At 53.1% G+C, this 23874-nt stretch overlaps 1 protein-coding gene across 12 annotated transcripts in view; it reads right to left on the reverse strand.

Moving 5' to 3' along the window:
• Positions 1–124: 124 nt before the first annotated feature.
• DENND1A (DENN domain containing 1A) overlaps positions 125–23874 on the reverse strand; it is a 543199-nt gene continuing 519449 nt past the window's right edge. For 10 of the 12 annotated variants that reach the window (XM_073021910.1, XM_008006314.3, XM_008006310.3 and 7 more), the window contains 4 exons: positions 23704–23792; positions 8172–8300; positions 4134–4392; positions 125–3117 (listed from right to left, as the gene is read on the reverse strand). In XM_073021910.1, coding sequence (XP_072878011.1) covers positions 1906–3117; positions 4134–4392; positions 8172–8300; positions 23704–23792 — 1689 coding nt within the window. In that variant the 3' untranslated portion in view covers positions 125–1905. The remainder of the gene's footprint in view (positions 3118–4133; positions 4393–8171; positions 8301–23703; positions 23793–23874) is intronic. The other 2 variants (XM_008006322.3, XM_073021909.1) reach the window with 1 other exon arrangement.

A 23874-nucleotide genomic window follows, 5' to 3' on the forward strand; every position in this document is an offset into this window, starting at 1 on the left:
ACTCCTTCCCTAACTGCTCCACGCCCGGTCCCCGCCTCTACAGGAGCTGGTGGTGAGGATGGCTTCAGGCCCACGCGGGGCCTCCCCCACCCCAAAAGCTTCAAGGACACGGGGAATGCCAGCCTCTTCCCCAAGATGATTTTATTGAATGCACACAAAGTTCATCCTTGGGTTTGCAAAGTCAGTCCCACAAGTGAAGAGGCAGCAGTGCTCATGTGAACATGGAGCGCTCACCCCAGTCCCCCAGCACAGCCAGGGGGCCTTGGGGTACACACCCTCCTTCCCTGGGGCTGCCAGCGCCGCCTCTGCCCTATCCCGGATGGGGCCTGGGGATCTGCCCAGGGAGTGAAACTGGAATCTCTGTGAAACACCTAAGTGCCCAGGAGGTGCCTCCATGGCCCAGCAGTGACACGGCTCCCCAAGCAGCCAGAGCCCATTCCTGAGCCAGACAGGTCACGGTTGGCCCAGGAAAAGCCATGTGCCAGGACGGCCACCAAGCCTCCCTGACCATGTGCAGCAGTGGTGGCCTCTTAGACACAGAGGGGGCTCCCTGGGTGACAGAGCTCCAGAGACCCCCCCCTTTTTGTCCCCCTCAGACACCCCTGGGTAGACTGTGTGTCTGACCCATCCCGAATAGGAAATGAGAGCTCGGGTCGAAATGCTCACAATTTCCTGCGTGTCTCTGATGGCTGTTTTCTTAAATGGTCGGGGCATACTTTAACTTGGTTTATGGAAATGAATCAATTTCAAGACTCATCAAATCAATAAGGCAAAAAGGAAAAAGATAAACAATAAAACATTCACTCTAACTTTGGTGACGGTGGCCTCAGGAATTTCTGTGCTGGCCTGGCGCTCTGGGCAGGTGGGGAGGGACTGGCTTCTAGCCCTTCTCCTGCTTCTCTGAGGCAGAGACCACGTTTGTCCTTTCTACCCGGCTCTGGAGCAGGGGCTCAGGGCCACTGCCTCGTTCCAACCCAGGAAGGCCAGCTGCCTCCGCATCAGTCTGAGGCATTCCGCTCGACCTTCGAGTTGAAATCTGGGTCGCAGCTTCTCGGCTTTGCCCACAAAGCTCCAGATGACAAGAGGCTGAGACCCAGCTTTGACAGTGAGAAGAGAACCTGGAGGTATCAGAGTGCCAGAGAGTTGGATGAGGGGTGGGGGATTCCCCCCAAAACACTCAGATAGGGTTTCTATTTTCCTTCTAGAAATCAATGTTGCTGGTGCTCGCAGTCCCCGTGCAGGGTGGCTGGGGCTGGGCATCACAAGGCAGTCCAGACCCCCTGGTCCCCAGACCCTCCCAGGTCAGAATCAACTGAAGTTTTGGGGTGAAGACACAGGAAAAAACGTGTGTGTATATTGCTAGAAACAGTCTGGAAGCGCCCCACCAGGTAAATCCTCCAGCCCAGGAGGAGTCCTAACTTCAACCCCAAGCCGCCTCTGTCTCATGCAGAGGAGCTCACACTGGAGGGTAACCCTGCCACTTGTGTCCGAGGTGGGCGTGCAGGGCCTGGCTGTGGTGGAACAAGAGAGCTGGGCTCAGAGGTTAGGCCTTCGGAGCCTCTCGGGACACTTCCAGGGGGAAGGTGGGTAGGACTTGGTCTGGGGCAATCATTGGCCCAGCTGACCTCTTTAGTGCAAAACCCAATCAAGGGTGCCGAGGACGGGCAACCGCGGGGTGGGACGGGCACTCAGGAACTGGGTTGATTCCCAGACTGGAACTGGTACCATTCTGCAGGGCCAGACCTCAGAGATGGGCAGTGTGGAGGGGAGGAGGGGGCAGCAGAGAGGGGTCCCATCCCTTCCCACCAGCAGAACCTGGGCAGAGAGCGTGGCGGGGGACCCTCGGAACCGCAGCAGTGGACGGACCCTCGGGCCTCGGTGCATCCCCTGCCCTCAGGGCCTGGCTCACTCGAAGGTCTCCCACTGCTTCCTGAGCTGCTCCACCGAGTCTGGGGCCGGGGCCGGGGCCGGGGCCGGGGCCAGGACCGGACTTGGGCTCACGTCTTGCTTAGTTTTCTGTAACAAATCCTCAAAGGGGTCTCTGGCCTGTTGAGGAGCAGAGGGCCGCAGTGTTGGCTCCAGGCCTTGGGGGGGCCTGGGAGGCAGAAGCGGGGGGTCTCCAGGCCTCAGGGCCAGCCCCTGCTTGGCCTCAGCAGCTCTGGCACTTGAGCGGGCCAGGGGCAACGTTCGGATCCTCGATGGGGCAACTGCTGGGGGACCCAGTGGCTGTAGGGGGCTTGTGTGGGTGCCCATGGGCATCTGGCCAAAGAGGTTGGGCATGGAGAGGGCAGAGAGGTTGGGCTGAGACCTGTGAGGGGCACAGAAGCCAGCACTGGACAGCAGGAGGCCGGACGCAAAAGCCGGCCCCAGGGAAGCTGGAGGGACCCCAAAAGGCCCCGCTGGTGTGGAGACCAGGGACAGGGTTGGTGGGGCTGCTGGCATGGATGGGACGAAGGGGTTGAGTGGTGGCTGTGGGAATGGGGCAGGTGTCCCCGCAGGGGGGAAGTTGAATTGGGGGGTGAATGGGGTGGCTACATTCGGGGTGACATGGTGTGGCGGGAGGGTGCTGCCTGACCAGGCTGTGCTGAGCGGGTCCAGAAGCGCGAGCAGGGCATCACTGCTCGTGCCTGCAGCCCCGGGGCTGGGGCTGAGTGGCTGGAGCAGTTCAGTGGGACCTTGGGGGACACCACCAGGGAGGAGCCCTGGACTCAGGGCAGCTCGCCTGTCCCGATCCACCTGCAGCCGCTCTGAGAAGTCACCAAGTGCGGTGCTGGCAGCCTGGAGCTTGGCCGGGCGGGGAATGGGTGGTGGAGGCACGATGCCCAGCTCTGGGGTCTTCCTGCCTTGGGGCCGGGGGATGGTGATGCTGCCCAGAGTAGGGGTGGGCACCTCCTCCTTGTCACTGGGGTTCAGGATGCTGTCCTGGTTCTGGGGCCTTCGAGGCAGGGCCAGGGAGTTCCCGAGCAGGGCTGGGGGCTTCTCAGGGGAGGCAGCTGGGGGCTTGCTGGGGATGGCCATGTCGTCCTGGCCCAGGCTCCAGAGCTTGTTGTATGGGTGAGTAAGCTTCAAGGCCACTGTCACCCCGCGGCTCCTCTCACTCCCGCCCAGGTCCAGCCTCTGTTGGGAGGGAAGGAGGGCGGCAGTGACCACAGGCTGAGTTGGGACATATCTGTGCCCATTCCCACACCACTCCTGTGTGCTGAATGCGTGTTGGGCCTAGGTGTGTGGCTGATTAGCTCCTCGGATTTGGAACAGCTGGGGACTCCCCCAGGTTACCAGCAGAGGACCCAGGTGTGCTGGGACTCTAAGCCTGTGCTCTGGGAACTCAAGAGAAAGCTCTCGTCCCTTTACACCAGTGGTGGTTGCCAAGGAGTTTTAGGAAAGTGACTCCAGCTACCCGCTGGCCCTTTTTACTTTTTAGATTGCAGGCACCTGCAATCACCTGTAAGCCTGGGAGGGTGAGTAAGACTCAGGGCCTGGTAGAAGGCACCTTGGCTGGGGAGAAAGGAGGAGGCCAAGTTGGAGTCCTGGCTCTGCCACTTGTAAGCCACATGGCCCGGGCACCAGTCCCCTTCTCCTGGCCTAGGTCCTCGTTCCCAGCAGGGAACACTCATGAATGACTGGAGCTCTGTGAACCCCACAGTGTGACCCAGTGATGCAAAGTCAGAAGCCCCCACTTGCAAGTAAAGAAACTGAGGCACCGAGAAGGGATGTGATGGATTGGACATCACAATGGGAATTACATACTGATTTGCATTCATAATGCAGAACCAAGAACTTTCATCCAAAGGCTCTGCCAAGGAGCCCTGGCAGGGATGGATGCAATCCCAGTTCCCGCAGGGGCTGCAGCCCCTCTGGAGGTGCAAGGAGAGTGGCTGGCAGCACCCGCCCCCTCGTCTGATGCACACACAAGGTGGGGCAAGTTTCCATCAGGCTCTAGCATCTTCTCCTACCGTCACTGTTAGGGTGGTGTGGGCCCCGGCACCCTGGGAGGGGTTTACAGTCACACTGACCCTAAGTGTTGGCTGAGGGCCTTGGAAAGTCACTGTTTCTCTGTTAGTCTCTTCCACTGTCACATGGGGGTCTGTGGACAGTGCGGGCCCGGCAGATCCCCTCCCTTCCCTATGCCATACCTGATAGTCAAAGGTCCCTGGCTGTTCCCTCAGGTCTTTGGGGGCACGAAGGTCCTCCAAGCTCTTGGCCTGGCCCAGTGGCTGCAATACGGCCTCCATGTCCAGGTTGTTGAAGACGTCTTCCAGAAGGTCGATGCTGGCAGCCCGGTCAGTGGGAGCTGGGACGGGGCCTGCGGGTTTCCGCACTTGCTGCTCTGGACTCTCTGCCTCGTCGCCTTCCGCACTGTCTGACTCCTTGAGTGTCCGATACGGCTGTGGCCTGCGGGGAGACAGAGTAGGCTGGAATCTCCCAGCCAGGCCTTCAGGGGAGGAGCAAGCGGCCTCCAGCCCAAGCACATTGAGGGCTTGAGGGGTGCACGCAGGAGCCTTCGGGACAGGAGCGTGTCCCAGGGTCTCCGTGAGGGCAGGAGTCTGGGAGGCTGCGAGGGTGCAAGCTGGGCACGCCAATGGGCCTGGGGGTATGAACAGGGGCAAGTCGCTTTGGCTCTCACGTGCACGGAGGAGACCCATTTAGTGCCCCTCCCAAACTACAGGTCCTTTCCTAAAACTAGCTAGTGGGCTTGTGAGCCATTCAGACAAGGTATGAGGAACAGACAGGACTGGAAGGGGGCTCACAGGCTAGCAGTCATGCTCCTCTTACTCCCGCCCTGCTCTGCTGTTTGGTAGCCTAGGCACAGCCACAGTCAGGTTCTGTGAACAGCTCATGGGGAACTGTCTGGGCCTCAGCTTGCCCTGCTAAGCTTGGTTCCAGCTCTGGTCATGCTATTTCTTGCTGTGGGACCTTGGCAGGTCACTTAACTCTCTGAGCCTCAGGCGCTCAGGTGGTGGTGGTGGTGGTTACATGAGCAAATGCGGTGCCCGGCACACAGCAGACATGCAGAGGTTGGTTACAGCATCCAGCGCCCACCAGTGAGCATGGCTGTCACACGGGCTCTTCTGCTAACAGCTTTCTATACTTTTACACATCAAAACCTTGCAGCCATTGGCTGGGCGTGGTGGCTCACGCCTGTAATCCCAGCACTTTGGGAGGCTGAGGTGGGCGGATCACTTGAGGTCAGGAGTTCGAGACCAGCCTGGCCAACATGGTGAAACCCTGTCCCTACTAAAATTACAAAATTTTGCGGGGTGTGGTGGTGCATGCCTGTAGTCTCAGCTACTCGGGTGGCTGAGGCATGGTAATTGCTTGAACCTGGGAGATGGAGGTTGCAGTGAGCCAAGATCACAACACTGCATTCCAGCCTGGGCGACAGAGCAAGACCCTGTCTCAAAACAAAACAAAAAAGCAAAACAAAACAAAAAAACCCACAAACAAACCCCACACCATTACTTTGCAGCTGATACAAGTATAGGTAACAAAGGGTTCCACTTGCCTTCGCTTCCCATGGACCTGAGTCCCAGGGCACCACTGGGTAGATGGAGAGGCAGTGCCTGGGTCAACCCTGACCTCTAGTGGAGCCCCAGTGGGAACTGCATCTCACCTTTTTTATTTTTTTATTTTTTATTTTATTTTTGAGATAGAGTTTCACTCTTGTCTCCCAGGCTGGAGTGCAATGGCACGATCTCGGCTCACTGCAACCTCCGCCTCCCAGGTTCAAGCAATTCTCCTGGCTTAGCCTCCCGAGTAGCTGGAATTACAGGCGCCTGTCACCAAGCCCGGCTAATTTTTTGTATTTTTAGTAGAGACAGGGTTTCACTATGTTGGCCAGACTGGTCTCAAACTCCTGACCTCGTGATCCGCCGGCCTCAGCCTCCCAGTGTTGAGATTACAGGTGTGAGCCACCGTGCCTGGCCACAGCTCGCCTCTTCTAACCCCAAGTCTGGGGCTGGTGGTGGCCCTAGGTCAGGCAGAGATCATGCCTGTGGCACTGGTAAAGTGGGGGAAGGGCACCACCTGGCGGTCAAGGGTAGGCTCACAGTGAAGACTGCAGGGTGGGGGACATATGGGAGGGCTCGTCAAACAATATCAGTGATGGACAGGGACTCCATCATGTACTTTCTCGCTGAAGCAATGCTGGCGGGCCAGGAAGTCGGACTTACACCCCCACTTTATGGATGAGGAATGAAGCTCAGAGATGTTAATAACTCACCTATGTCACACAGCACTCCCAAGGGGTGGAAATGGAAGCCAAGCTTGAGAGGCTTCAAATGTCCCTCACTCACCCTGACCAAGGAATTAGAGACCCTTTAATCAAGATGAGCACAATGAAAGGGTTAAAGTCAGTGTGCTTCTGGAACTTAAGGAACCCATTTTGAACCCATTTTGAGTTAGGATGGGCCAGTTTCTTTTCAAACACACACACAAAGGCCTGTACTGACCTCTGAGGTCATGGGCTAAGGAAGCGAGCCCTCGCCATTATTTAAATAATTAAGGCATCAGTTAGTTCAGAGAGGATAGGATGGAGCTGGGTCTTGGACTTGACTTGGTACGCTCCTGGCTGGCAGCAGGGTGCCTTTTCCCAAAAGGTGTTTTAAGTTGACACATAGATGAACATGTCTTATGCTAAAAGTTCTATTTTTGTTCTAATTAGCAACAGAAATAAGAACTAATACATTAAGCCTACGATATCATAGATATTATTGCTTAGGAGAAGGCTAATTTTAAAATCTTTTGAAAAAAATTGAAACAAAGATTTGATATACAGCAAAAGTGATGTGTGATGCTTGGATGACACCAGCTTAGGCCACTAATTTTTTTTTTTTTTTTTTTTTTTTTAAGGCAGAGTCTCATTCTGTCACCCAGGTTGGAGAACAGCAGCGTGATCTCGGCTCACTGCAACCTCCGCCTCCTGGGTTCAAGTGATTCTCTTGCCTCAGTCTCCTGAATAGCTGGGATTACAGGTGCGTGCCACCACACCTAGCTAATATTTGTATTTTTTTAAGTAGAGACGGGGTTTCCCCATGTTGGCCAGGCTGGTCTCGAACTCCTGGCCTCAAGTGATCCACCTGCCTGGGCCTTCCGAAGTGCTGGGATTACAGGTGTGAGCCACCGTGCTTGGCAAGGCCACTACTTTCTAAGTGAGGACACTGGGAGGGGAGTGACTTGTCTGCGTCCCCAGTGACCTGGTGGCAGGAAAGGGTCAGGACCCCCTGACCCTGTGGGGTTGATGACAGGGGGTCGAGCAGCCTGGGGTTTATAAGGTCCTTAGAGGAACCCACGGACCACCCCATGGGGAGGGACTGGATGCTGGGGTTTGGGAACAGGGAGAGGGTGCAGGGGACATGAGGGAGAGGGAGGGAAAGGCATCTCCTCTTCTGTGCAATGACTGAAACGATTAACATGCTCCCTGGAAGGTTGCTGTGGTCACCGTAGGCATCCAGCCTTTCCATTCCCTTAAAGGCTCCCATTAAAAACACAGAACCGTGTTAACAAGGGCAAACAGCTTTTGTCTGTCTCTCTGCTCGATCCCAGCTCTGAAACACTTGTGGGTGGAGGGGCAAGAACGGGTAAAGAAAGGAGGGTGACAGCAGCTTAATTTTAGGGGTGGCTGGATGGTGGGTGAAACTTTTAAAAATCACTACTTGTAATTGGTATGGGGCTTAGGCTATAAATAATGATGATGACATTTATCTTTAAAAAGTCAGGCAGATTAGAACACTTGGATAGGCTGGCATTCAATACAAACATTTCACATGAGGAACATTTTCTTTTTCAACTTAAACTCTGACTCCCATCTCCATGGCTTTCCAAGACATGCTGAGATAAAGAAGGACTTGGAGATCAACAACCAGGCTAATTGTAGTCACCAGTTCCATTAGCAATCAAGCACATTTTCATCTCTAAGGGACCAACGCTCGCATATCACCCTGTCACCTTACTCAATTGTCACAGCCCCTGTGGAGCTAGCAGAACGGATGCCCTGAGAGGTGGCACACGGAGGTGGCGTCCAGCCGGCATGTTGGCACTGGGGCACCGGCAGGCAGCAGCTCCAGACACCCTCCCCCCCGACACAAAGGCAAGCATCACCAGCCCCCCGCTTTCCCCATGCAGCCCCGCAGTCACCAAGCCGAGCTCAGGGAAATGAAGAAGGAAGAAGAGACCATTCAAAGGGAGCAGAGAAGAAAAAGCTCTCGGTGAAGCCAGAGCTCGGGCCCTCTTCCCGCTGGCATTCATCGTCAGAGGAGTCTTCGGAGAGGAAGACCGCGTAGTGTCGTAAGGGCTTTACCAGGCTGGGGCAGAGGAAGACAAAAGAGAAGAGAACAGGCAGTTAGGGGCGCCCTTAGAACTTCATGTGCAGGCGAGAAGCAGGCCTCTGGGCTCCATGCCTGGCTCCCTGTGCCAGCCTGGGGTGGCAGCTCCCAGGAGAGGAAGCTCGTTCCAGATAGAAAAGAAACTAAATTTGCCATGTGTCCAGAGCCTTCAACTCATGACCCATCACATAGGACCTAGTAATCCCACTTCCATTTGGTTAACCCTCAAAGTTGGCAAAGAATCACGCCTGAAGATGGTCATCACTGGTGTTTATAATATTAAAACATGGAACAACCTACATTGTCAGCAACAACCAGCTGGCGCAGTGGCTGAATCTTGTCCTTCCACGAAACGCAATGTTTATGAAGACACATTTAAAGATCAGGATGCAGAACTGCAATCACACCGCATTCGCTGTCATCTGCTTATGGAAAAATTCATAGAAAAAAGACTGGAAAGGTACATGGCCAATGTCAATAACAGCCAGTGGCATCATGGGTGATTTCTTTCCCCCCTGCTTCTTTTTATTTTTCTGTGTCTTACACATTTTCTACAATGAGCATATCTACTCCAATAATCAGGAAGAAATAAAAAATAAAAAAGTTAAAGAAAAAAGTGAGCCGTGCGGAAGAGCTCTCGCGAGAAGGCCCTTTTCTGATTAGCGGCTGCTCTCTGGAGTTTCCGTCAGATGCCTCTTCAGAGAGTCTTTTTCATCTATGATGTGGAAATTAAATATTCATTGTTATAAAAAATGCATCTCCCTTGTCAGCCACCTGTGAGCTCTACCTCTATAAACACCAACACATACACAGCCTGGAGAAACTCCACGCCCGGCTCCCATGAATTATATACTGACCAGGGCCCACCGGAGGCCGTGTGCTCAGCAGGGGCTAGCTGGACTAGCAGACCTGGGTTCAAATCCCGGCCCTTGCGCTGGGGAGTAGGTGTCTCTGTGCATTCCACCAAGAGGCATTTTGAGCCTGCCCGGTGTGAGCAGACCCAGGGGTGTTCCACACCCCTGCCCCATTCTGTGGGCTGGCTTGCTCTGAGGCAAGTGAAGTTTGGGGAGAATATGGGGTATGGAGGCTGGCGTGGGCTACCTCCTCTCCCCTCACCCCCCAGCCAAAGCCGTCTCCCTTTTCTGCTCTGTATGCTGGAATTCTTTGAGGTTTTATTTCAGGAGAGGGCAATGTGTCCAAAAAAAGGGCACGAGAACCACAGCTGGAGGGTGAGTCAGACAGTGGCTGCACAGGAGGACGGGGCGAGTGGCCTGTGCCTGCGCTTTGCTGCAATCCGCCAGGGCTGGTGCCCATCCCAGCACTTTCACATCAGAACCCTCACTTCCTCCCAGAGGCTGGCCAGGCAGACTTTTGTCCTTGAACTGCAGTGGAGGTTGAGGCTCAGGAGGTGAAGCCAGTAGCCCAGGGTTATATAACAGGAGGCAGCGAGTCGCAGCGCTGGGCTCTTTTCTGCTCCCAGGTTGCCTTGCTGGCTGTCAGGGGCAAGACACAACTCAGCCCTTCCTGGACTAGGGAGGGCTCTGGTCCAGGGGGCATTTTCCCGCCTCAGTGAAGAGGCCAGGAAGACCTGACTTGCAGGAATCTCGGGGCCAGGGCACCTGGCTCCTGCCACTTTCACAGCAAAGAAGACAGAGCAGAAAGGCTACCCTCCATACAGCCACCAGAGTCTCTTTCAATCACAAACCCATACTTGTCACTCTCCTGCTAAAACCTACGAATCTGCCATTCTGAACTGTGATCTCGCTGCAGTTGGTGGTATGGTGAGTAAATAAATCTGTGGAGCAAAGGGTTAGGAATAATATGTTCAGACATATTATTTCAAAGTTGTTTCAAAGTTAGGGGGAGTCCATTCTCACTCTATAGCACTGACTGCTCTCCTGAGCAGACGAGGGGCGGAGGGTGGGCAGGCCGTGGGCTTCTGCCGCACTCTGGGGAGCTCGTGGGATGCACTGCTGAGCAGCCGTGCCAGGCCTGGGCTCCAAGCAGGGCAGTCTCCACGCTGTGTGTCAGCTCTGCCTACCTCTGCGGCCCTCTCCTGGCCTCCCCTGCACTTGGGCCATGCTTACCATCTCTGACCACACCGGCCCTGGATATCCCCCGTCCCTGTCACCTTTGCTTGGAGCACTGACTGCTCTTCGGTCTTGAAGACTCAGCTTAATGGGACTGCTGTGAAGCCCACTGGAGTCTAGGAGAGCTCTCTGGCTGTGCGTCTTAGCACTTCTTAGACACCATTAGCCTCTTGCCACTGTTTCTGAGTCGAGCTCCTGAAGGGCAGGGCCTGGCTTGTTCTCTTTCTCCCCACCTGGGGTACAGCATGAACGCCGTGGAAGTTTGTGAATGAATGAAAGCCAGCCTGCTGGGGGAACCCCCACTTTGCCATCTTCCTGGAGCTGCACCACACTGTCCGCTTTCCCCAGACTGTTCTGAGATGCTAAGACGTGAAGAATGGGACGATGTTTGAAGGTGAGGGTGCCAGGGAGGTAGGGGCAGGCAGAAAGTGTTTAAAACGATATCAACAAGCAGGCACTGTGCTTTATAGAGACCATTTCTACCCCTCACAAGAGTCTAACAAGACGGTGTCATCATACTGATTTTCTAGAGGATGAGGCCTTCATGAGTGGACCCATCCATCTGTCCATCTGTGTACCCAAGCAACAGGCACTCTCAGCCTGCTTGCTGTGAGCAGACCCAGGCTAGCTGTGCACTGGGGTATCACTGGTGAAGAGGTAACCATGTGGCCAAGTGGAGAATGGGGACTGCAGCCCGGACAGTCCACTCCCAGGGTCCTCACTCTCCTGTGAGTGGGGCTCGGGTGAGATGCACACGAGGGGACACCAGCCCCTGCTCAGGCCAAATGGAGGGAGGCTCTCCAGTTGCCCTCGTGTCCACCTTGGTTGCCTTTCTGACATCTGTCTAAGTACAGGCCCCCACCTCTGGCTCTGACAAGAGGGCACAGATCACAGCTTGACATGTTGGCACAACGCCACTCAACCTGCGAGGAATTTCCGGCTTCACCTAGGAGCGAGGAGCCTCCGTGCTGGGCCACGCCCTGGCTTTGGTAGATCGGGCTGCCACTGTTCAGGCCAGTGTCACAATCCAGTGCCGCCCACGCAGCTGTGATGGTGGAGGGGGCTGGGGGCTCCCACACTGGCGTGACTGTGGCAGGCGGGGGAAGAGAAGGAACCGCAGTTTCCAGTTCACAGGCCACTTTCCTTCTCCAGTTGGATGTACTGACCGGGCCAGGCTGGTTGGACAATGGTTGTCACAGGAGACCCAGCTGTCTCCAGAATATACCACCCATCTCTTGAGAGTGGCAGGGCACACCCAGGTGAGAAATTTGTCATCTGATGTGGTCAGATCAGAGCTTTGTAAAGTCCAGGCCACATGGATGGCGATAACACCAGCAGTACTTACAAGCCTTGGGCAAAATGCTGTCCATACAATTTCTCATGAGTTCTTTATTGCAACCCCATTTTGCAGACAAAGTAGCCAAGGCTCAGAGAGGGGGAGTCACTTGCCCGGGGTCACACAGCAGCTAAAGGTACAGCTGGGAACTGAATGTGGATTCCCCGACTTTCAACCACTACAGGATCTTACCTCTTCAGTTTCCTGGTCGGAAACAACGAAATAAGAGATAGGGTGTTTCCTCTTCTACTTTTAATAAAAGGTGAGGTTTCAAAATAAACTTACTTAAATTCAGCTGCCCATGTTCTCCCATGAAACATACAGTCATATATTTGTCAGAGATAAAGGATGAACCATCGAAAACGTCCAGGCTTACATTTTTTATTAGCTTAAGGCAGAATATGAAAAAAAAAAAAAAAAAAGCACCTTTTCCCTCATTAACCCAATTCAGCTACTCCCCTGCAGTCTGCCACCCACCACTTGCCTGGATTTTATTACACACAAAGAGCTATCTGTGAAAAGGCAGGTTGCAGCAAACTTGGCTGCCCAGCGAGGGCTGCCAGAGTCTTGGCGTGGAAGAAAGGCTGGCCGTCCGTCACGGATCAGACCCCATCGTCCCCCACGGCTGCTCCCGCCTCTGCCCACCTCGTCTCCGCGCGGAGTTCCCATGCAGATGACTTCCCGAACCCCTTCTAATGTTTGGTTTAACGTGTCGCTGGTTAGCGCGCGCGTGTGACAGTGGTGACAGGCGAGGCTGTTCCTTTTTAAATACCATGTCAGAGACACGGCGTCAGGAAGCGGGGACGTGCTCCATGCTCTCTGCCGCACCGGGATCGCACCGGCTTATTTTTTAATGAGGAAGATCTGCATCTCGGGAGTTTTTTTCATGTGTCACATCGCGTGGACAAATCAGCAGCACGTCACGCTGGCCCAAAATGAAATGCTGACAAATGTAGATATTTCAAATTTAATTGACATTTAAATGTACTTGAGAAAAGATGGGGAAAAATCAGCCAGGACTTGGTCTCCGGAGCTGGTGGAGGGGAGCTGGCGATCATTTTTGAAAGGATCACTTCACTCAGGCACAAAGGATCTTCATTTTGTAAATGTCTTGGCTACGCTGTGTCCCTCTGTCACGTGGCTCCAGTGGGCAGGTGCTGACGAGCAGGGACAGGTCCCACGGTGAGGCCGGGTCCTGCCTGTCTGGTGGGTGCCAGTCTAACTGTCCACTACCCTCCCCTTCCTAGCCAGGCTACCTTGGAAAAGTCACTGCACTTCCCTGAACCTAACTTTCTTGTTGTTTAATTTTCTATTTCCATAGGTTTTTGGGGAACAGGTGGTATTTGGATACATGCGTAATTTCTTTAGCTGTGATTTATGAGATTTTGGTGTACCCATCACCTGAGCAGTATACACTGAACCCAATTTGTAATCTTTTATCCCTCACCCTCTTCCTACCCTTTCCCCACCGAGGCCCCAGAGTCCATTGCATCATTTTTATGCCTTTGCATCCTCATAGCTTAGCTTCCACTTATGAGAACATACGATGTTTGGTTTTCCATTCCTGAGTTACTTCACTGAGAATAAGAGTCTCCAACCCCATCCAGGTTGCTGTGAATGCCATTCAATCATTCCTTTTCATGACTGAGTAGTATTCCATCATAGATATACCATAGTTTCTTTATCCATTTGCTGATTGATGGACCTTTGGGCTTGTTCCACATCTTGGCAACCTTATTTTCTTATCTGTAAAATGGAAATTCTGTAGCCCTCCTGAGAGTCTTATGGGAAAACTTAAATGCAAGTATTTGTAAAGGGCTTTGCATGGTGCTGAGCACACAGTGAATAATCCACTACTGTCCACATGCCACGTTCTCCTGCCAACAAGTAGATTCTGGGCATCTGTATCCTGTGCGGTGTCTTTCCTAGGTGTTCAAGGATGAGTAAGGCAGTCCCTGCCTTCCCAGAACTTTCCAGGCATGGTTAGTGGTCCTCAGCTGGCTGTATCTCAGCATATCAGAATCATCTGGGAACCACCGTCTCCTGCCAGAGATTCCACAGCACAGGAATCTCTGTAGTTCCAGCTACTCAAGAGTCTGAGGTGGGAGGATCACTTTAGCCCAGGAGTTCCAGGTCAGCCTGGGCAACACAGCTAGACCTCATCTTTAAAAAAAAAAAAAAATAGAAGGTGGCTCTGAACCAAGACTGTGGGGTCTCTGAGGGTACACAGTGGCACATGCCCCATAGAGGAAACTGGAATTGGACTGGAGCTGTTCTCTGAGAGACCCAGGATAAGGGCTAGGACTGTTCTCAGGGAGGAAGAGCTGGAGACAGAGGAAGCTACTGTACATAGGAACCTGTATATTCAGCTGCAGGTGAATAACTACTTAAAAGCAACAACGATAAGAAGAATTATTGTTGCAACAAGTCACGATCACCAGGGTGCTCTGTCTGTTCTGCTTGTCTAGTGAACTAGTTTAGGGAGGGTAGGGGAGATGGGTGAGTGTGCGACACCGGGTCCTTCCCGCCCCACTGGGGACTTGCTTTGCCGGAGGACAGTGGTGGGGGCGTGCCTGGCTCAAGGGGTCTTGGACAAGGCTCCATTTGGGAGGCGATGTGGGAGCCGGACTTTTTTTTTTTGAGATGGAGTCTCACTCTGTCACCCAGGCTGGAGTACGGTGGCACAATCTCGGCTCACTGCAACCTCCGCCTCATGTGTTCAAGCAATTCTCCTGCCTCAGCTTCCAGAGTAGCTGGGACTATAGGCATGTGCTATCATGCCTGGCTAATTTTTTTTTATTTTATTTTAGTAGAGATGGGGTTTCACTATGTTGCCTAGGCTGGTCTTGAACTCCTGAACTCAGGCAATCTATCCGCCTCAGCCTCTCAAAGTGCCTGGCCAGAGCTGGACTTTTAATCCTGAGTATGGGAGAGGTATCATGATGACCTGGACACATCTCTGAAAGGGGCAGGCACAGGGAACATGATGTCGGGGTGCGGAGTTCAAGAGAAGAGGCTGGAGGTTGGTAGGGACCAGGTCGTGGAGGGCCTGGAGCCAGTGCAAGGATTAAAGGTTATGTGTAAGTTTAGGGGTGGTGCAAGGCCTTGGGGTGGCAGCAGTCAAACAGGAAGCATGCCTGGCTGCCCATCCCCCTCTCTTGGGTTATGCCCTTGGCTTCTCCAGCCTTTATTCAGGCATTTATTTAATTACTTCTCAGTCTGTAGGTTCGCTCCTTCCTTCTTTCAACAAAAATCATGAATGCAAATTTCACACGTCCATACCCATGCCCCGAGAAGCCCTTCCACGGCCACTGGCTGGACACTCACATAGGACACTCACAGGACGTGGGCTTCAGGCTCTGTGATGGAGGGAAGATGGAGCTGGGGATGCCTTGGGGACACTTTCCTCTGCAGGGAAGAGGCACTGTGCAGAGCACCGGCCCCTCACCCCGAGGACAGCCTCTGCATCCTGCAGCCCAGAGCTGGAGACTGAGTTCTGGGAACATGGGGTGGGGGCAAGAAAGCAGTGGCCGTGGGACCTGGCTGCCCGGGTGCACATCCTGGATGGAGGGCACGTCACTCCACTGGCTACAGCAGTGGCTCCCTCATGGCTGAATGCCCAGGTTGTGAAGATTTTTTGGGGAGCAGGGAGTTTAGCCAAGATGACACTTGTGAAATTGCTGGGCACAAAACAGGCACTTGAGAAATGGCGATGTGGCATCTGGAAGAGGCAGAGGGCTTGGGTGGGATGGCAAAGCCTTTCAGGGGTGACTGAAATCAGTCATGTCTTGAGGATGAGGCCCCTGTTCCTAAAGCATCCCCAAGGCTTGGTTTCCAGCTGGAATTAACTCCCCGTGGTGACAGTTCCTGAGAAAAGTCCTTTCCTCCGAGTCGCCAGGCAGAAACGGTGACAGACAAACAGGTCCCGTGTCTTCCTGGGCTGCTGCAGATCCTTGTGGGGGTGCTGGGCGGGCAGAGGTGAGGCGTCCTTGGCACTTCCTGCTTTTCCAGTCTAGGTTCAGGCTCCACGGCTGGCTTCAGGCTTGGTTTTGTCTCCAGAGCGCAGAATCCACTGTGTGTGTGTGTGTCTGTGTGTGGGTGTGTGTGTGACAGAGAGAGAGAGTGAGAGTGAGAGGCCTGTAGCCCTGCTAATTGGGTCTGTGACCTTCTGCTCATGTGTTTGAACGGCTGGCTGCTCTGGGAGTGGGCCCTGGCACCCTGCCAGGGGGTAGAGCCCAGACAGCTGCCCCTACCCCCTGGGGCTGAGGGCCCAGCTGGCATCTTGGAGACTTGCTCCTGGGGCTGAGCAGAGTTCTTGGCTCTTAGAGGGCCGGGGATGCACTGGCAGCTTCATACGCACGTCCTAATCACACCTGGCACACAGTAGGTGCTCTTCACCTGTCTGTGGTTGTCACTGGCGCCCCTCCCCGGCCTCCCAGGCACCTGACAGCAAACCACACTCTGCCTTCACAGATTCCTTTCTTCATTCACCCAGGAAACATCTCTGAGCAGAGGTCTGGGCTCGGCTGTGGTCCAGGAGTTGGAGAGTCAAAGCTGAGGAGGAGCTCACAGACTACTGGTGTGCCTGGTGTGTGTGTGTGTGTGTGTGTGTGTGTGTGATAAAGATAAAACTACAACATGGCAGGTCACTGCCAGATCAGGAGACGCACAGGGGATTGTGGGCATGGGAGGGAGGAGAGTGGGCGGTTCGTGGGGGAGGTGTTGGGAGTGTCAGAGTGCTGAGGCTGTGGCAGCCACCTCAAGAGGTAAGGCCAGAAGGGAGGCCACACGCCCTGCTCACTCAGGATGCCAGTGCCTCCTGTGGGCTTTTCCCCCAGCCACACTCCTGGAGATGTTAATAGGCACCATGTTAAGAGAGGAGGGCCAGGAGACACGCCCAGAGCCTCCAGGCTGGTGCCTGGTGGGCCAGAAGGCTGACTCAGGCCTGTTGGATGCCAGAACTCTGCCCATGCACCAGGCCGCCATCCAAATGATGGGCCCACGCCCCCAGGGCAGCTGTGGGGCTGTGCAGGACGGAAACTGCTCTACCCTCTCGTGATCCACAGCTGGGAGCAACTGAACTGCCGAGGCTGAGCTGAGCCCAGGCCCGAGGAGGACGAGGCTGTTGAACGTGCACAGCAGCACGCCAGCTTTTGCCAGAGCATGTGTGCGAGTGTCCAAAGAGTCCCTTGCAAATCATTCTGAGACCTGGACTTCAGGCGGGGTTTTCTCACTAAATGCTTCTGGCAGCTTCTTCTGATCTTATTTTAATCTTCTGGGGCTTTGGTGCTGGGGTCACGCAGTGCAATTCAGAGGATCAGACACTCCAATTCCTAGGCAGGAGGGGCTGGGCATTTGGGGTACAGACTGTCTACCTAGCTAGCATGGCCTGCAGGAGTTTTCCTTGTCCAGAAGGATTTGGACACACGTTTGAATGCCATTCACATGTTTCTCTGGGCCCATCAGAACCAGACGTCCAGGAGCCCACTTCTGGTGAGGGTATAAGGGGGTACAATTCTTCAGAAAGTTGTCCGGCAATATGAAGCAGAAATCTTCTAATGACTAGTTAAGGGTAAAGGCTTTTGGTATTAAAGAGGCATGTTTGAGGCTCAGGTCTGCTACTAACTAGCTGTGTGACCAAGGGCAGTGACAATCTCTTGAAGTCTCAGCTATTTCTATAAAATAGATCTCATAAGAGCTCTCCCTACATATTTCTTGTGAGGATTAAATGAAATGGTGTACGTAAAGTGCTTAGCACATTCCCAGTTAATGGGAGTTGTCAATAATTCCATTTCTTTTTTTTAAGAGTCTCACTCTGTTGCCCAGGCTGGAGGGCAGTGGCATGATCTCTGTCACTGCAACCTCTGCCTCCCGGGTTCAAGTGATTACCCTGCCTCAGGTTCCCGAGTAGCTGAGATTACAACTGTGTGCAACCACGCCCGGCTAATTTTTGTATTTTAAGTAGAGACGGAGTTTCACCATGTTGGCCAGGCTGGTCTCGAACTCCTGACCTCAAGTGATCCACCCACCTCGGCCTCCCAAAGTGCTGGGATACAAGCATGAGGCACTGTGCCCAGCCTAGAATAAGGATATTTACCCTTGCATTTTTTCATATTAATGAAAACCTGGAAAGGATGTAAAGATCCAGTATGAGGGCAATAGTTATGCAGACCACGAGCATACACACAATGAGATCCTCTGCAGTCACAGACATCAGAGGTCACAGAGACACACGGAACAAGTCCACATGCTGGCATATTGCAAGGAAGTTGCAGCTCTGTAAAAGACATGCAGGATAAAGACTGGGCAGGGATCTCCAGGAATGCTAATTAAGTAGTGGAATGAAAGTAATGGGATTCAGAATGAATTTGTCTCTTTCCCCTAACATTCCAGATTGTCTATCAGGCTACCAGGTAATTTTCACAAACCAAAAATTACCTGAAAGGAGCAGATTTTGCATGGATCTGGCCAGAGAGGTGAGCTGGGCAACAGCCCTGGGCCCTGGTGGCTGAGTCTGGACCCTTCTTACTTAGTACAGTGGAACTTCAAATATGCAGGCCAGGATGCAGCCAGTCAAGACCCTCATGTGACTGGAGGGTGTTCAGTGTCTCACCTGCTAGGAGACAAGGTGTGCAGTGGAAAGAACTTGGCTCTGCGTGCAGGTGGTCAGGAGGGGCACGTAGGATCCACAACCAGCTGCAAGCCCCTTAACCCTTAAGACTCAGAAGACAGCCCTATATCTAGGCTGTGAAGATTAAACAGGTGGCAGATGCCTATAATTATCTCCCTCCATACTCTCAGCAACTCTGTGAGGGCCAGTGCCCCAGCCCCTACTGCCGCCTCCTAGCAGGGAACAAATGACTAGCTGCCTGGCAGAGAGATGCTCCCCAGGATCAATGTGTCACTCCCTGCCTTGGCCTTAGTCTGCATACAGTGTGCCACCCTGAGGGGCCCGGCAGCTCAGACCACAACGCTGCCTTTCAGAGCCTGCCATTGGCTCTTTCCAAGCATCCAGTTGGATGGGCAATTCCCCTATATCTGGCAGGCCAAAAGGAAAATAACTTGGGGCCTAGCAGCCGTGCACAGCCCGCAGAAACCACCACAGCCTGTTTTATTTCTTTTTTTTTCTTTTTTTTTTTTTTTGAGACAGAGTCTTGTCCTGTTACTCAGGCTGGAGTGCAGTGGTGTGATCTCGGCTCACTGCAAGCTCCACCTCCTGGGTTCAAGCGATTCTCCTGCCTCAGCCACCCTAGTAACTGGGATTATAAGCATGTGTCACCACACTCAGCTAATTATTTGTATTTTTAGTAGAGATGGGGTTTCACCATATTGGCCAGGCTGGTCTTGAACTCCTGACCTCAAGTGATCCACCCTCCTCAGCCTCCCAAGGTGCTGGGATTACAGGCGTGAGCCACCACACCTGGCCACGGCCCACTTTTAATAGGAGGGAAGCTGTGAACCTCACTGCCACAGCCACCATCCCCACTAGTCAGAGAAGCACATGAGGATAATTAGGTCTTAACAGAAAGCCTGGAGAGTAGAGAAGAATGGACCAGGCCTCTGTCATCAGACAGCCAATCCTACCATTTTCTGGCCCCGAGAAACCTTGGGCAAGTTACTGAAAGTCTCTCTGAGCCTCAATTTTTCTGTCTGTTCAATGGGAAAGCTACCACCTACCTCTGACAATCTTTTTTATTTTATTTTTTGAGATAGGGTCTCACTCTGAGGCCCAGGGTGGACTGCAGTGTCATGATCTCAGCTCACTGCAACCTTCAACTCCCCAGGGGTCAAGCAACTCTCACGCCTCAGCCTCCCAACTAGCTGGGACCACAGGCACACGCCATCATGCCCAGCTAATACCTTTGACAATCTTAAGGGATGTTTGGTAAATGTCATTTCTCTTTCCTTCCCCAAGAAGAAACAGTCAGGCACGAGCGCACATGGTTTCTTTGGTGGTAAGAAGACTGAACAGATCCAGTTCAGACTGAACTCCAGCCTTCAGGGAGCCAGAGAGGAAGGGTGGCCTGCTAGACAGGCCATCTCATTTTAGGATGTGGAGCTCTCTCTGGGCAAAGCCAGACTAAAGATGGACCTTCAAGGGCCCCATTCCAAGGACAGCATCAAGAGTGTCATGGAGAGAATGAAATCAAGAATTGTGAATGCTGGCCCGGTCACTTTTCAACTGGGTGACCTTGGGAAGACTGGTCAAATCCACGTTCTGAGCCTGAGCTCCCACTCTGGAAGAAACGATGCTAGCCCAAGAGGGCCTAGAAATCAATGGGTGCTCCACTGTACCCCCTGCTGACTGGTGTCTAACCCACAGCCTCTCCTGCAGGATCCCTCCTACCCTGATCCCTGCCCCCGGGAAGCCCCAGGCATCCCATCAGCTAGCTGTGCTCTGAATAGTAATGGAAGTAGCCAGTACTTCTTGAAGAGATTTAGTAACTGAATATTAACCAAGTAATGTCACCTGAAAAGTAGAGGGAATGTTTCCCCCGGAAATCTTTTTGAAGTCTTCTTCCAATTGTCAACGGCCAGTTTTAAGGGGCTAGGAAACCTACCATTGATTCAGAAAGAAAATTTGATACAGGAAAATTTCATTTTGGGAAAATGCAAGTCAACCAAGAGTCAGCATGGGAACTCCCTTTTAAGGCCTCCTTTAAAAAAAATATTACGTGCTTGTGCCTAGTAGGTTTTCAAAGTTACTTGCTGAATGAATGAATGCATGAATGTACAGATGGAACGACGGAGGGATGGACATCCGCTGAGAAGGAAGAAATGAACTTCACGGGTGGACTGGCCAGAGAGTCAGCTATTCCAGGAGACAATCTTGCTCTCAATCAGCACCATCTTGCTGTCCATAGAGCTGGTTATTTTATTTTTGAGACAGAGTCTCTGTTGCACAGGCTGGAGTGCTGTGGTGTGATCTCAGTTCACGGCAGCCTCCGCCTCCTCAGTTCCAGTGATTCTTGTGCCTCAGCCTCCCGAGTAGCTGGAATTACAGGGGTGCACCAACACACTCGGCTAATTTTTGTACTTTTAGTAGAGACGGGGTTTCACCATGTTGCCCAGGCTGGTCTCGAACCCCTGACCTCAGGTGATCCGCCCGTTTTGGCCTCCCAAAGTGCTGGGATTATTTAATGTGCAATTGGAAGTGAGAGTTGGGGCAAGAAGTCAGGAGGAATGGATCTCTTCCCTCCACTTCAAAGATCCTGCATCCCCTTCTGCCGCCCTGGTCCTCTAAGTTTCCCAAGCACTTTGATATTCCCAGTGGAGATGAAGATCTGTGATTCAAGAAAACCCAGGCCAGATTAAAGGGCCAGGCACCGAGTCTGTGTGCCCAACACGGAACCACCACCCAACAAAGGCCCATTAGGATCGGGCCCCTGCTGCCGGCCTGGCTTCTTACATCTCCCAATACAATGCCGACAGATTGGTGGAGTCGGTTTCTTCCCCCCTCCCCCGAACAATATTTTATGAGGAGTCTGTTTTATTAAAATATTTTCCGCTGGATGCTTCCTGTGTTTCAAGAAGTTGGTCCTGCCAGCTGGAGCTGATGACAGTTGAGAAAAACACATCCAAGTGCTGTTGTGACATGGCATTTGGAAGGGGCGGAGCACAGTGGGGGGGGGGGGGGTGGGGAGGCAGCATGGGAAGAGGCGTAGAAAAACACCCGGGTTGCACCAGAAATGCCACTGGCATTCTGGGAGAACCACCTCCCCTTCCTCATTAAACACACTTGAACACAAACCCTTGGAATGATGTCCTGAAACGTACCCCTCTATCTCCTTGTGGGCCCGAGCCGCTGTGACATATGCTTACAGAAAACCTGTCATTTGTTTTCTATCACTGTTAGTTTGTCAACCACCAGACTGGCTCCCAAGCTCCCACTGGTTTATTTCAACTCCAAATATTTCCCAACAAAAGTAGAAAACAGGGCATATTGAAACAACTAACCAACCAACAAACCCGAAAGTGATACTGACACGGCTCAGGTGATAAGCAGGAAAATGGGATCATCAGACACTGGCTGTTTGGCACACACTGCGGAGTCAGCCCCTCTGCCCAGTATGGAAAGGCAACGGCGTAAGTCAATGTGATGAAGAGGTCCAGCCTCTTATCGGGAACTTGGCCACAAAATGGGTAATGCTTTTCTGTAGGATGTGGAGTGTTAGCTGGTGTTGCAATGGTGTTTCTGTGTAATGCGAGAATATTCTGGGTTTACATCTCAATATCAACAGGCCTGTGACCTTGTATCCTGGTACAGTGTCTAAAAGGCTTAGTCCAGTTTTAAAGGTGTGACTTTAAAGAAATGTGACAAATTTCATCCCCTTAAGGAAGAATCTTTACTCGGAGGCACTCAGGTGCCATGCAGCATTCTCTCCACAAGGGGGCAATCATAATCCATCCCTCAATGTTCCCACCAGGCTATTGTGCAGAGCAAAAGTTAAACTTAATCCAACTTCAGGAGTCCTCTCTTCCAAATTTCTCATAACTTAGCATCTTTGTGTGCAAGCACGTGCACACACACACACACACAAACGCACACATAATTCCAGGACTTTCTGGGCAAAGTCTGAGGGCTGTCTGGGTGGGCTGGTTCCTTCCCCTTACTATTAACCAGAGAATCCCAGGGAGCTGAAGTGAACTGAAACTTGGGTTAGTTTCAGTTGACAGTTTGAAATCATTTTTCCCCCTTCTCACTCCAATTCTGTCTAGGACCTGCCATGTCCCTTACCTTCTTTCCCTGAGACATTTTCTGAGAGCCAGCCAGACACGGGGGCCTTCCCCTTTCCACCCCAATGACTTCAGGATCCCTGGGGTAATTTTTCTGACTCCTTCAACAATCCTAGACCAAGATGAACTCATGCACTTTTTCAAGGCATCACAGGAAGCCAGGGTATAGCCACTGAGTTGTGTGGATAGAGACCGAGGGCTGTGCGCCTTGTGGACAAAGGGAAGCATCACTACCTTCTGCAGACGGCTCTGGTCTGGACTCGGGGCTGTCTGCAGCCTTCTGCCTCGCCCCCCACAGGCAGCTCCACCTCAGACCACTGCTTGTCTTTCTGCCTCCCTCATTCACCTCATCTACCCCACGCCTCCTGGGCGGGTGACTCTAGGCCAGTCCTACAGGAAGTGCCGGGCATAACACCCAGGGAGTTCCGCATCTCAGGGAGATGTGTAAGAAAAACCACGGTAGGCCGGGCGCGGTGGCTCAAGCCTGTAATCCCAGCATTTTGGGAGGCCGAGACGGGCGGATCACGAGGTCAGGAGATCGAGACCATCCTGGCTAACACAGTGAAACCCCGTCTCTACTAAAAAATACAAAAAAACTAGCCAGGCGAGGTGGTGGGCGCCTATAGTCCCAGCTACTTGGGAGGCTGAGGCAGGAGAATGGTGTGAACCCGGGAGGCAGAGCTTGCAGTGAGCTGAGATCCGGCCACTGCACTCCAGCCTGGGCGACAGAGCAAGATTCTGTCTCAAAAAAAAGAAGAAAAACCACAGTAACATAAATGCTCCAGCACAGGTGGGCAAAGGGTCCTGGTGGGGCTGGGGCAGTGGATAAGGGCAGTTCTGTGTACAGATCTCGGCCATGGAGGCCTAGGAAGGTGGGTGGACGCAGTTCAACACTTGGCCTCCTTCACCAGGTTCTAACCCTCACCTACTGACTCGGTATGTTCAGCACAAGAGGCCTAGGACCTTCTTCTGAACCCAGCCAAGTACCCTTTGGACCCCAGCACTCGAAATCCTGCCCAAGTGCCTGGTTCCCTGGCCTCTGGGGCCTCCGCTGGTGTGACAACCAGACCGAGTAAGAGATCAAGCCTTGTTCCCTGAATGACCCCTTTGTGAAACACCCACTGGGGGCCCCGGGGAAGCCTCACAAAGGCCAAGGCTACACGCTGGAGCTCCACAAAGTGCTGGCCCCGCAGACAGAGGGGAGAGGCGCGATACTCACTGCTCAGGGCTTGGCACAGATGTCCTCCGGCCTTCCACTGTGATGTTGCTCTTTGGTCTCTTAACAACATGAGGACGAGGTGGGCGCACCTAGAGGAGTACAGGGGGAGACCCCAAGAAAGAGTGAGTTGGAAAAGCCATAGGGGAACATTCTGAAGATTTGGATAAACAC

Source organism: Chlorocebus sabaeus, chromosome 12 (assembly GCF_047675955.1).
Source record: "Chlorocebus sabaeus isolate Y175 chromosome 12, mChlSab1.0.hap1, whole genome shotgun sequence".
Lineage (NCBI taxonomy): Eukaryota > Metazoa > Chordata > Mammalia > Primates > Cercopithecidae > Chlorocebus > Chlorocebus sabaeus.